The sequence below is a fragment of the Ranitomeya imitator genome, chromosome 1 (assembly GCF_032444005.1).
Source record: "Ranitomeya imitator isolate aRanImi1 chromosome 1, aRanImi1.pri, whole genome shotgun sequence".
NCBI classification, from domain to species: Eukaryota; Metazoa; Chordata; class Amphibia; order Anura; family Dendrobatidae; genus Ranitomeya; species Ranitomeya imitator.
The window spans coordinates 1131340338-1131352244 of NC_091282.1; the positions used below are offsets into that span (position 1 = coordinate 1131340338).

At 42.3% G+C, this 11907-nt stretch overlaps 2 protein-coding genes across 9 annotated transcripts in view; one reads left to right on the forward strand and one right to left on the reverse strand.

The window, feature by feature from the left end:
• Positions 1 to 2393, forward strand: part of FRYL (FRY like transcription coactivator) — a 409884-nt gene extending 407491 nt beyond the window's left edge. For 6 of the 8 annotated variants that reach the window (XM_069744494.1, XM_069744495.1, XM_069744489.1 and 3 more), the window contains one exon: positions 283 to 2393. In XM_069744494.1, coding sequence (XP_069600595.1) covers positions 283 to 541 — 259 coding nt within the window. In that variant the 3' untranslated portion in view covers positions 542 to 2393. The remainder of the gene's footprint in view (positions 1 to 282) is intronic. The other 2 variants (XM_069744496.1, XM_069744497.1) reach the window with 1 other exon arrangement.
• Positions 2394 to 6893: 4500 nt separating this feature from the next.
• On the reverse strand, positions 6894 to 9989 carry ZAR1 (zygote arrest 1). Its single transcript, XM_069745785.1, has 4 exons — positions 9303 to 9989; positions 8231 to 8323; positions 8058 to 8132; positions 6894 to 7164 (listed from the first exon to the last, which is right to left on the reverse strand). The coding sequence occupies exons 1-4, from the start codon at positions 9933 to 9935 to the stop codon at positions 7021 to 7023; spliced, it is 945 nt and encodes a 314-aa protein (XP_069601886.1). The 5' UTR covers positions 9936 to 9989; the 3' UTR covers positions 6894 to 7020.
• Positions 9990 to 11907: the final 1918 nt, after the last annotated feature.

Consider the following 11907-nt stretch of genomic DNA (forward strand, 5'->3'; position numbering starts at 1 on the left):
CTCATTCTGCAGCCTGCAATAGGCTATAGAAGGAAACACTGTACAAACGTTTTAATGAAACTTGGTAGCAAAATGTATTTTATGACCCCAAATACATGATTACAGTAAAAACAAAAAGATGCAATCTGCGGACAAGGGTGGTATTGTTTCATAAAGGGAGGGAAATAAATCAAGATGTCTGGGATTAGAAACATTGTTTAATAAGAAATATTGTGATCTAATGTCTAACTCTTTCTGTAACGCTGGTGTGTTTAATTGTATACTCTGCTTTTTGCTTTCTAGGACTATCTGGCCCAATGAGATATTTGGCAGCTCAGAAGACGATCCCATCCAAACCCTGTTGCACATATATTTCCGACATCAGACTCTGGGCCAGACTGGCAGCTTTGCCATTGTTGGCTGCAAGCAGGACATGTCTAAAGCCAGCTCTAAGCTGATGGAGCTAAACCTAGAAATCCGCATGTCGCTGCGCCTGGTGCAGTCATACCAGCTCTTATCTAAAGCCAAGCCTGGCGCTGGTCTGGTGAGCACGGAGTTCTGAGCCCGGCTGCTGAGTAGGCCTCAGACTTGAAGCACTGGACGTCTATTGATCTTATGAAGCACCTTCCATTATTACTGTAAAATACCTTCGAGCTGCAGCCTTTTTTTTTTTCTTTTCTTTTCTTGATTCGTAAGTCTGAGCTCCAGGAAATGGGACATTCAGAGCCCAGATTGAGAAGTTGAGAAAATGGACTTTAGTTCTGTACAGTAGATTTAAGAGTGAAAGTCGTTTTCTTTTTCTTTGTTATATTTGTACCACCGAAAAGCTAAAGGGCTAGCGTGATGTACAGTTGCAATACGGCCCCTCTGCCTTGGAGACGGCAAGAACCAGAGCGGTCTGATGATGGACTGTAGTGACTCGCCCAAAGGACCGCCTTTGGTTCCTAGTCACACGAGAGTCAATATGACTGATGAATGCCCCACGGCATTGGCAGGAGATGACCTATAAAGACTTTGGAAACCATTGAACTTTTATTATGTCGCCATTTTTGTTCTTGGTGTCTTTGTTTTGTGTTTATTTTTTTGGCCTGACATGATGGGTGACCGAAGGAACGCATGGTTGTATCTAATGGTATGAATGTTTGTACATAGTCTTCACGCATGCCTCAAAGAAGAGTACTATGACATTATTTTTGGATAAATTTTTATTTTATTAGATCTAACATATCATAGCTTGTAAATGTTAGGGCCTCTAATTATTTTAAACTGGGCTTTCCCCAGGGTTTCTAAAAGAAATAATATATCTTAATTTTATTAGATTGCTGCTCAGTTCTCTGACCAGTGCTTATGGTATAAATATCGATAACTAACCAAAAAAGTAGCTGCCTGCAGAGACTTTAATAATGTATATTTAGATATTTGCTGCCAACAGCAACCTTCGACAGACCAGATAACTTATTTTATTCTGTATATATATATATTTTTTTCTTTGTAAATGTGTGCAATTTAGTCTATTAGGGTGGTCTATGTACATAGTGAATTCTGGAAGGGCCACGCATCGGCGAACGCGTCAGGTAGCCAAGAATATATTGACAGTTCCTTGCTGTCATCCATAAATTATTCTACTAGGAAACTGATCTAGAAAAGACTAAATGGGAAAAGCTACCAAAAATCTACATTCACTGTACAAAAGAAATGCATATAAAGGACACGTTCTTCAGCACAACCAAGATTACAGGTGTCTATATATACTGATTACATATTTTGTAAAAAGAAATGAATGTAGCCCCATGATTCCTGACGAAGAAGGAATACTCTGCAATTTTTATACGCCTTTTACCCACTGTGATTAAAAGAAAGAAAACAGAAAGTATATATTTATTTCTGTACGCGAGGATATGTATTCTTTATAGAGGACGCATTACTTGGCATCACCTTTTCATTGGACTGCCGAAAAACAAAATTAAGTTCTGTATATATTAACTGTTTAACACTTGGAACCGGCTGACCTATGTACCGTAGGTGCCCTGGCTTTGAAGAGGTTAAACTGTCTGCACTCTAAAAGACTGCAGGTATGAACCTGTAAGAGGGATCCATGTCACCTGAATAGCCACAGGACCCCAGTGGAGCGGTCTCCTGAATAGCCACAGGACCCCAGCGGAGCGGTCTCCTGAATAGCCACAGGACCCCAGCGGAGCGGCCAATCTGACCCGTCATCATGGCACATTAGTACTAAGCAATCACTATTTTATTTTCCCCCAGAAGGGCATGTGGTACTTTAGATGATCTTATCGATTTCCCTAATTTAAGACATACTTACCGGGGACGAGTAGTTTTATTTAGCAGTGCATTATTCCTTACATCCTACCAGCCGTTTCTTTTTTTGTTAAATAAAAGACTGTATAATGTTACAACCTTGTTTGTCTGTTATTGTGAAGGTCATAAAGCGTGAATTCCTATTGCATCGTCACCATCCCCTAGAAAGAAAATAGTGAGGACATTTATTTATCCGGCCGCTCAATGGATCGCAAGACATCGCAGCTCGAGTTCTTGGGACAAGCACCGGAACCAGAATCCCAAGAGTTTTTTCCTTTGGTGTCTTCTGGTCAGAATAAATTCTTTAGCACTAAATTTCTGACCAATTTCAGGTGTAGATGCATTCATTTGAGTGAATTAACCAATTATGCAAATGACACTGATCAAACTTGGATGGGGAGAAGATGGAGATAAGATGTCTCCAGTGGACTGCATTCAGATGACATTCGACTGCAGTCTGTTTTCCACAGATTAATTGATTTCCATGGCAGATTGGGATCCAAATATTGGATGAAACTCGGGCATGCTGTGATTTTTTTTTCTCTTCACGAGGAAAATATCGGACAGGTGCACAGCCCCATAGACTAACATTGGTCCGAGTGTGATCCAGTGTTTTATCGGATCAAACTCTGACCAAAAATACGGTCATGTTTACCTGCGTGATTTTCAAAGTGCAATCCAGTAGGATTACTTTGGAGTCGTTCACGTGTCCATTTTTTTCTGCAGTGAAAGTCTGACCAAGGGAAAAATGCATCATTTCCATCCAATATTTGGATCGCACTCTGCCATGTAAGTCAATGAGTTCGTGTAAAAAATTAGACTGCTCTCAAATGACAAAACAAGTCTGTGGAAAGATGTATTTGGTGGTGGAGTTTGATATGAACTGTCACTTTGTGCTGACACACTCCATTTAGTACTTGTGTATTTTAAGACCTTACTCCATATTTGACTGGATTGTACCCTACAGAAATAAATTGGCACAATGACACTAGGTCCAACCAGGTCTTAAAGATTCTGCATTGGCACAGATCAACAGGTGCCGGCCGGGTGTACTGGACCTGATTTATTCATAAGACCAGGCTGCCATTCATGGAATCATCACTCCTCCTCCAGCTGTGGAAGTATCTGGTGCCAGCGCGCCCCTATAAGAGTGTAGTCTATCCAAGAGTGTGTTCTCTACAAATACCAACACAGGGCTACATGTCTTGCAGTGGCACAACACCAAAACGATGCAGCAAATTTAGAGGCCTATATTCAATTTAGCAAAGACTTTATTTTGCCTATTCTACACAATAATTTTAGCAAACATTTAGCTATGGCATTAAACAAAACACTAGTCAATTAAACTTTTGACTGTTTGCTTCTGAGCTCACTGTCTGGGTTTTAATTATTTGGCATCATTAATCCCATGGTGCTGTACATTAGATGGGGTTACATCAAAATACAAATATCACTAACAGTAAACAAACTAACAATGACAGACTGGTACAGAGGGGGGAGGACCCTGCCCTTGCGGACTTACATTCTACAGGGCTGTATCTCATCTACTGAGCAAATTTACAAACCTAAAGGCCCAAATTATCGAGACTGAAATTTTGCATGGCAGTGCTGAGGAACAATGCACTGGAGTAAGATATGTCACTCATGAAGAGGTGTGCACCTTATGAGCGTAGCATGTCTTTTAGTTTTCTTTACTAGCCTACAGTTCTGGTGCAGTTTAGTATAAACTGTAGGTTTGACTCATCAAGACTGATGTGTGCTGGGGGTTCACACTCCATGAATTAAAGCCTTGCCAGAAACCTCACTCCAGTCTAATTCATGATTGGCTTTCTTGGCCCTCCAACTCTGCTTATTTTGTTGCAGCTGATAGAAACTGGCATGAAATGGCCAAAAGATATAAATTGTTGGAAAATCTCTAAGTTCCACCAACATTTGCAACTTTTCAAATAATTTTATATAGCGCCAACATATTCTGCAACACTTTTACATTTAAGTGGGGACTTGTACAGATAAATACAGAGTAACAATTCAGCAGTTACAGGAGCAATAAGGGCCATGCTCGCACTATGAGGAAATGGGGGGACTCTTGCCATTTTATGGCCTAGCCAACAAATATGGGTTATGATAAAGCTGCATGATTTGGTCATCAGCCAGTATCCAAGTAGAGTTATTGGGTGTATGTTTAGACTGATGAATAGAAGGGACCTTATTCTGTGGGAAACTTAGAAAGTGTCAACAGGGAAAAGTTGATTAGTGAAATGAGGTGATAGGCTGGACTAAATGTTTTTAAAACATGCATAGTAATGTTGTGGACTAGGTATTAATCGGATTATTTGGGGGAAGTGTATTCCAGATAACTGGCACAGCACGAGAGAAGTATTGGAGGCAAAATTAAGAGGTTTGACTTCTGGAGGATGTTAGTCATACATAAGTTGCAGAATGGAGGGTAGGATGCTGGAGATATAGTGTTTCAAAACTGGAGAGCCTTGTGGATGAGGGAGATGTTTATATTGTAGTCTGGAGTGGATTCAACCAGTGCAATGACTGGCACAGGGAAGTGGCATCAGTGCAGCAGCTGGACAGATATAAAACCCTTGCTCCTGTGTTCAGCATGGATTGGAGGGAAATTGTAGCAAGAGCTCAGAATATAAACATGTGCACCCCTGCTGGCTTTGGCATATACATACTGAAGTTAAAAAACTCACTCATGTGCACAGGCCTTAGGAGAAGAGTGAACTGTTAAAGGGACACGGTCACCTGAATTTGGAGGGAATAATCTTCAGCCATGGAGGCGGGGTTTTTGATTCACCCTTTCCTTACCCGCTGGCTGCAATATTGGATTGAAGTTCATTCTCTGTACTCCATAGTACACGCCTGCGCAAGGGAAGATTGCCTTGTGCAGGCATGTACTATGGAGGACAGAGAATGAACTTCAATCCAATATTGCAGCCAGCGGGAAAGGAAAGGGTGAATCAAAAACTCCGCCTCCATGGCTGAAGATTGTTCCCTCCAAATTCAGGTGAGTGTCCCTTTAACTAATACCATTGAGTTTTGCCATGTACAGTGATGCATAGAGGCTGCAGCAGCTAACATTTTGTATTTAAGTAAGCTCTTCCCCTCCCTAAACCTATGTATATGGATATCAGTGCCTGCGGGCAAGTGCTGGGGCTCTGTACAAATGAGGAGCCAACTCTGTCAGCAGGGGCATAACTACGGTAACAACCCTCTGGGCCTGGCTGGTGAGGGGCCCGCTGATGCCAGCAAATACTAAATGGATGAGTCCTCAGACACATTCAGTTGAAGTATATTGCAGCACACAGACCAATCAGATCCAAGAGCAGCAATACACCCTGCTGGCCAATCCGAGGCCTGCAGCTGACATCCAACTGGATATGAACAGAAGTGCATGGCAGCAACTTTATGCACTTCCATCACTTGCCTGCTGCAGTCAGCTGCAAGCTTCAGAAGAGGGCACTGTGGCAGGGAAGTGGATAGAAGGAGAGTTATTTTCTAATCAGCAATTACATGTTAGGCATTTTATCATATGGAGGACTGTGGCATGGACATTCTACCATATGGATGTATTGTGGACTTTACAATAAATACTACTTACATTACCTAAGTGATAAGTGAAATAAGGACAGGAATCCAACTGATGCAGAAGAGGTACAACCTTTTTTCAGTAGGTTTCTTGTCCTTAATGGGCAGATACCTTCAGGTGGTGCGGTCATGGGAGAATGGAAATGTCAAATGTTTGGCATTGTGCTATACCTATATTTCTTTGCCATATCTGTTCATCATAAATTTTTGTGTGTTAAAGGGGCCCACAGAAACTTGGAGCCGGCTCTGGTTGATATACTTACCTACTGCCATCTTCTCTGGTGTCCCACACAGTTCAGTTCCCCTTAAGGTACCGTCACACTCAGCAACTTTGCAAAGAGAACGACAACAATCCGTGACATTGCAGCGTCCTGGATAGCGATCTCGTTGTGTTTGACACGCAGCAGCGATCTGGATCCCGCTGTGCCATCGCTGGTCGGAGCTAGAAGTCCAGAACTTTATTTGGTCGTCAGGTCGGCATGTATCGTCATGTTTGACATCAAAAGCAACGATGCCAGCAACGTTTTACATGGAGCTAACAACCAGCGAGAACGAGAAGCGAGTCGCCGTTACGTCACTGGATCGCTCCTGCATCGTTCTGGAGTTGCTGTATTTGACGTCTCTACAGCGACGCTGCAGCGATCTAGTTTAGGTCGACTTGTCTATATCGCTGCAGCGTCGCTGAGTGTGACTGTACCTTAAGTGACAAATGCTTTGAGCCTGAAGTTTATTTTCCACCACAATGTAGACCTACAGAGCGACATTCTGCCTCCATAGACTTTCATTCTAAAAGCTGCTTCTGGATCAAACAGATCATTGTGTGACCCAGAGACTGAGGAGTGGTGAGGTCACTCAAGATACTGAATTGACCACTAGATATACACAAGTTTAGGGGGAAGAAAATAAACATGTTGATGGCAGGGCTTTAAAAAGTTGGCTGAGAGGTGTAATCCAATGCACACAAAGTCAGTCGAACAACTTTCTCTTAACCCAGATATTTTATTCAGTATAATGACCGTTGTGCTGTGTGGATTTTTATTGCATTACATGCTGTATGTTTAATGACGCCAAAAAGAAAACAAAAACCTGCACATATCTTGCCTAATGGTGGGGAATAAGACTGAACTAAATGATGTACTTGAAGCTGAAGGTACTGTCACAGGAGAGCCTCTTGCCCTTGCATCTTCCACACAGGTCTTGCCGGTGGGGTCTTTTAGGGTCTACATGACGCTCTTTCACAGGACAGATGCACCTTGTCTGTTTGCAGCTCTGCAAAAAGATTGTTACAGATACAAGAGTTATGTTTCCCAACAGTTTTCTGTGAATAAATCTGGATTTAAATATAACTGATTATAACCCTGAGATAAAACCACTGTTACTTGGCTTATTACACTTTTAAGAACTCTCCCAGGCAAATAGGATTCTGTTCAGTTTGGGTACAGGAGAAGTGCAGGCGTCACCGTCCACACTAGGGAGCCTTTACAGGACTTGTTAGAGCCCAACTCCAGATTTCCTGACCAGAACCATGCCTTTTACATGTATGGATTCATGCCAACTGAACCATAGGAGAGAAAACATCCCAAATACAAAGTTTAATGAAGAACTCCTAGATCTAAATTAATTTTGCCTACATACAACAAATTGTAGCAGACCATGATGATTTGGTCACGTGCACGAGCCCCAAAAACATAGAAAACAAAACATGGTTGCTTTTATTCTAGAAAGTGAACCATCCTCATCAGGAAAGTGGATCTGAAATTGATGTAATCACATGAATTCCACTTCAATACCAGACACATTATACATCCACTTTAACCAAATGCATAATACAGCCTACAGCTGTAGAGGTCTTTGTCTTTTTGGGACTCTTGAGTGTTGTCAAAATATCCAAAGAACAGTATTCCGATATCGCCATTGACTCCAATGAGGAAAACTGACAAGAACATGAGACGTCTGACGCCATGTCTCTTTTTAGCCAGACAATAGTGTAGTTGACCACACTATTGTGTGGTCTGAAGTCAATGGCTCTGTTGGAAACTGTCCTAATCACTTTCTCCAGAGGGGGAGGGTGTGAGACCTATAGAGTCATAAATGGGGTTGGTGTGAGCCCAGCCAAAAGGTGCCCTAATTAGGTGAACAGAATTATTGGGGCAGGCACTTACCTGGCACATGATGTCCTCCACTCGATAAGGGTTAAAGGACTTCTGACAAGTTCTGCAGAACTGTTTGAAATACACCTAACAGAAGCAAAAGTTAGTGAGATGTCCTACCGCTTGCATCACCCCACCATGCTGCCACAGTGCGCCCCCCACACCGTGCACTAAATGCCACTCACCTTGTTGGTCCCCTGCACACACCAAACATAGGCACTTTCCCAGCGGATGTTGCAGTCTTTACAGTGGTAATAGCCATACTTTTGTTCTAGGAACTAAAAAAAAAAAAAAATTATATATATATATATATTTCCCCTTGCCTATATCTACTGCCAAATGGGCTTTAAAAATTAATATATTTATTTTGGGGTTTTTTTTTTTAACGCAATAAAAAACACCAAATCATGTAGGTTTCACAGACCTGTGCCAATGTAGTGTCTAGCAAGCCTAATCCAAGCTCGTGCACCTGTACGTTATTTTTTAATTGGAAGGAGAGTAATTGTTAATTTACCCAAGAAGAATTAGTGCATCATGACATAAGCAACAATCAAGAAAATTGTCAAAGCCAGTCACATCATGACATTGCATGGCTTCAAAAACAACCAAGTTTGTACATGTGAATTTGGAGACATGGAAGTGCAACACTTCCCGAAAAACACTGTAGATGTGTGGATCCTTTGTAAAGTTTCAGGTAGGTTCATGTGTCATCCCCCCGACCCAGGACATAATCCCCACCTAGCACAAGCACTGCACTTGTGTGTAGAAGTCTACTTTAACAGTTCAAGCACAGTGGATGCGATTTCTTGGACACATGCCCCCTGTGCAGTTAGACACTGGATATGCAGTTTTTAAAGCAGTTTATGCTTAGGGAAAAATATAAGAAAAACTTGTGCACATGGCAGCACAGCTATAACCTTTAGTGTATAAGGGCATGTTCACACATTGCATTTTTACAGCACCAGAAGCTAAAGTATTGGCAGGGAAAGTGAACTAGTTTCTCCCTTGCGCCTCCCTCTCTACTGTCTCAATTAAATGCACGAAAAATTGAAAGCATTGACATGCCGCAGATAAAATATACATGGCAACCCATACATTGATGGTTCAAGTCTGCAAGCAAGAGATTGCAGAAGTTTCAATTACTTTGCTGGCACCAGACAATGCATTTTTCAGCAAAAAAAAAAAAAAAAAATTGCGTGTGAATAAGCCCCAAGTGTTATGTAGGTTACAGTGATCTTGTAAGGAGAAGCCGCTTACCTGGAATCTTAGTCTTGTCTGCCCAGGTGAAGGGGCGGATTGGGTCTCATTCTCATCCGCTTTTTTGGCTTCCTTGCCTTCAGTAGCCGTTTTTTTGCCCTCTTTATCACTTGCAGTTGAAGGTACATCATCTTTCGTAGCCTCTCCAGTTTTCTGCTGGGCTTCTTCATCCTCCTCTTGGAAAGATGGCAGTCTTCCAGCAGCGGCAACAGGAGAGTACACCGCTATTGTTCTGGGGAAGCGTACAGTCTTAGTGGGAGATGCAGGACTTTCCTGGTCAGACAGAACTTGCTGAGGTTTTTTGAGGGTTCCTGGCCTCCTCCTGATTAGTGTTCTGGGGCCCAGGGAGCACTGGACAGACACATCCTGTCTGGGGTTCACCTGGATGCCCACATCTCTGGTATTGGCTTTCCTTAGTCTTGGGGTAAGGTTGGGATTCACCTGAGACAGGATAGCCTTTAACTGAGCTCTTTGGTAGTTATCAAAATATTCTCCAGTGTCACCATAGTTGGACAGGTAGTTCTTCTGCCTCCAGCTCATCCCTTTATTTTTAGGATTAAGATACCTGAAGGAGTAAGGATTGTATGTGGAATACATGTAGTTATCCATTGCCTCATCTGTGAAGCTAGCCATAATGTCTGGCCAACAGCTCAGCTCCAGGTGGTGGCTTAAATAGTGTTTGACTTGATTGGCCATGAATCTGTGGATTGGACGCAGCTGATGGAGTTCAACATACAAATATCCAAGGAAAGTCAGGCTACTTTCACACTGGCGTTTTTTTGCAATACGTCGCGATGCGTCGGTTATGGCAAAAAAACGCATCCTGCATAGTTGTTTGCAGGATGCGTTTTTGCCCCATAGATTAACATTAGCGATGCATTGCCACACGTAGCAACCGTCGTGCGATGGTTGCGCCGTGTTGTGGTGGACCGCCGGGAGAAAAAACGTTAAATTAACGTTTTTGCTGCCGACGGACCGCTTTTTCCGACTGCACATGCGCGGCCAGAACTCCGCCCCCAACTCCCCGCACCTCACAATGGGGCAGCGGATGCGCCGGAGAAATGCATCTGCTGCACCTGTTGTGCGGCGCATCAAACGCTAGCGTCGGAATCTCGGCCCGACGCATTGCGACGGGCAGATTCCGACGCTAGTGTGAAAGTAGCCTTAGCTACGTACCTCCGCCATAACAATAAATCCAGGAGGTAACCAGCGAGAATTGTACCGTCATGTGGCGATTTTTTAGTATTTCCCATAAGACCACTTTCCACCATTTTCTATTAAATGTTACACAATAGGGCTTGAGCAAATGGATTTATAGAGCGAGTGCTGAGTATAAGAATGGCCAACAATAGAGAGAGCCTGATCTTTCCTGCTAAGATCTATTTCTACAGAGTTTTGGGGCCATTTAAAATTGAGATTTATAAGCAAAAACCGCATCAGGAAGAAGTTTTTTGTTTTCAGTTTTACAGCATTTTTTAAGGGTTTTTTTTTCCTGAAGGGTTCTTTTTAGCCTTTTGACTGAACATTGCCTGGTTTGGAGAGGTTTTGTTCAAGATCCGCTTCAAAGAATTGATGTGCACTTTCTTTTTCCCATCAGGTATTTTTTTAAATCTCTGCAGGGAAAAAAAAAAGCTTAAAAAAAAAATTCTCATGCGAACAGCAAGGTGGATGGATGTCCCTTCGGGTATGTGCACACAATGTGTTTTTCAGGTGGATTTAGCTTGAAACCGGCTAGAAAAAGAACCATTACAGAGAACATAATACACAGCCGCGTGAAAAAGACTTTCTGTGCACTTGTGTTCAGTCTTGTGGAGCTTCTTTAAATGGCTTTAAATGGCTTTTGGAGTGGCTAGAAGAAGTAACCAGATATTCTTCAGGTTATTTCCACTTGGAAGCAACTTGCTATTTATTGATTAAATTATAAAACAAAGTGGTGGAGCCATCAGTAAAAAAAAACAACTGAAAAGAAAAGAGAGAAGATGCTTCAGAGAAAAAGACCACGTGAGTTTTTCTTGAAGCTTCTTCACCTTGAAAAACTTGGTGGGTTCTCAAGCTTCTTAAAAGACTGTGTGTGCACATGTGTTCGAAATGAATTGGGAGAGTTTTTCAAGATTTTTTTAAGCAGTTTTTAATGAGGATTTTGGAGAGGCTCTAACAACTGTGTGAACATGGCATAAGAGTATGTTCACACTGATTTTTGTTTTTCAGCATTTGCAGAAACAACGCTCAAAAAACCATGAGTTTCTGCTCCAAAAACTCCTGAAAAGAAACCTTGATGCGACCGGTCCATTCTTCAGACATTTTCTGCTAAGAAGCGGCTCCGTACTTTACTTTGGGAACATTTTTTGAGCATTTTTACCTTCAAAAATGCTCAAATTTTAGGCCATGTACACACATTGAGTATTTGGTGAGTCTTTTACCACAATATTTGTAATCTAAAACCAGGAGTCTGTGATAAATGCAGAAATGATTATGTGTTTCTATTAGGCCGGAGTCACACATGCGAGAAACACGTCCGTGTCTCGCATGTGAAAAGCAAGCTCTGGCGCCGGCACTGTGGAGCGGCGCGTGCGGCCGCACAGCAACACATGGAGCCGCACGCTCC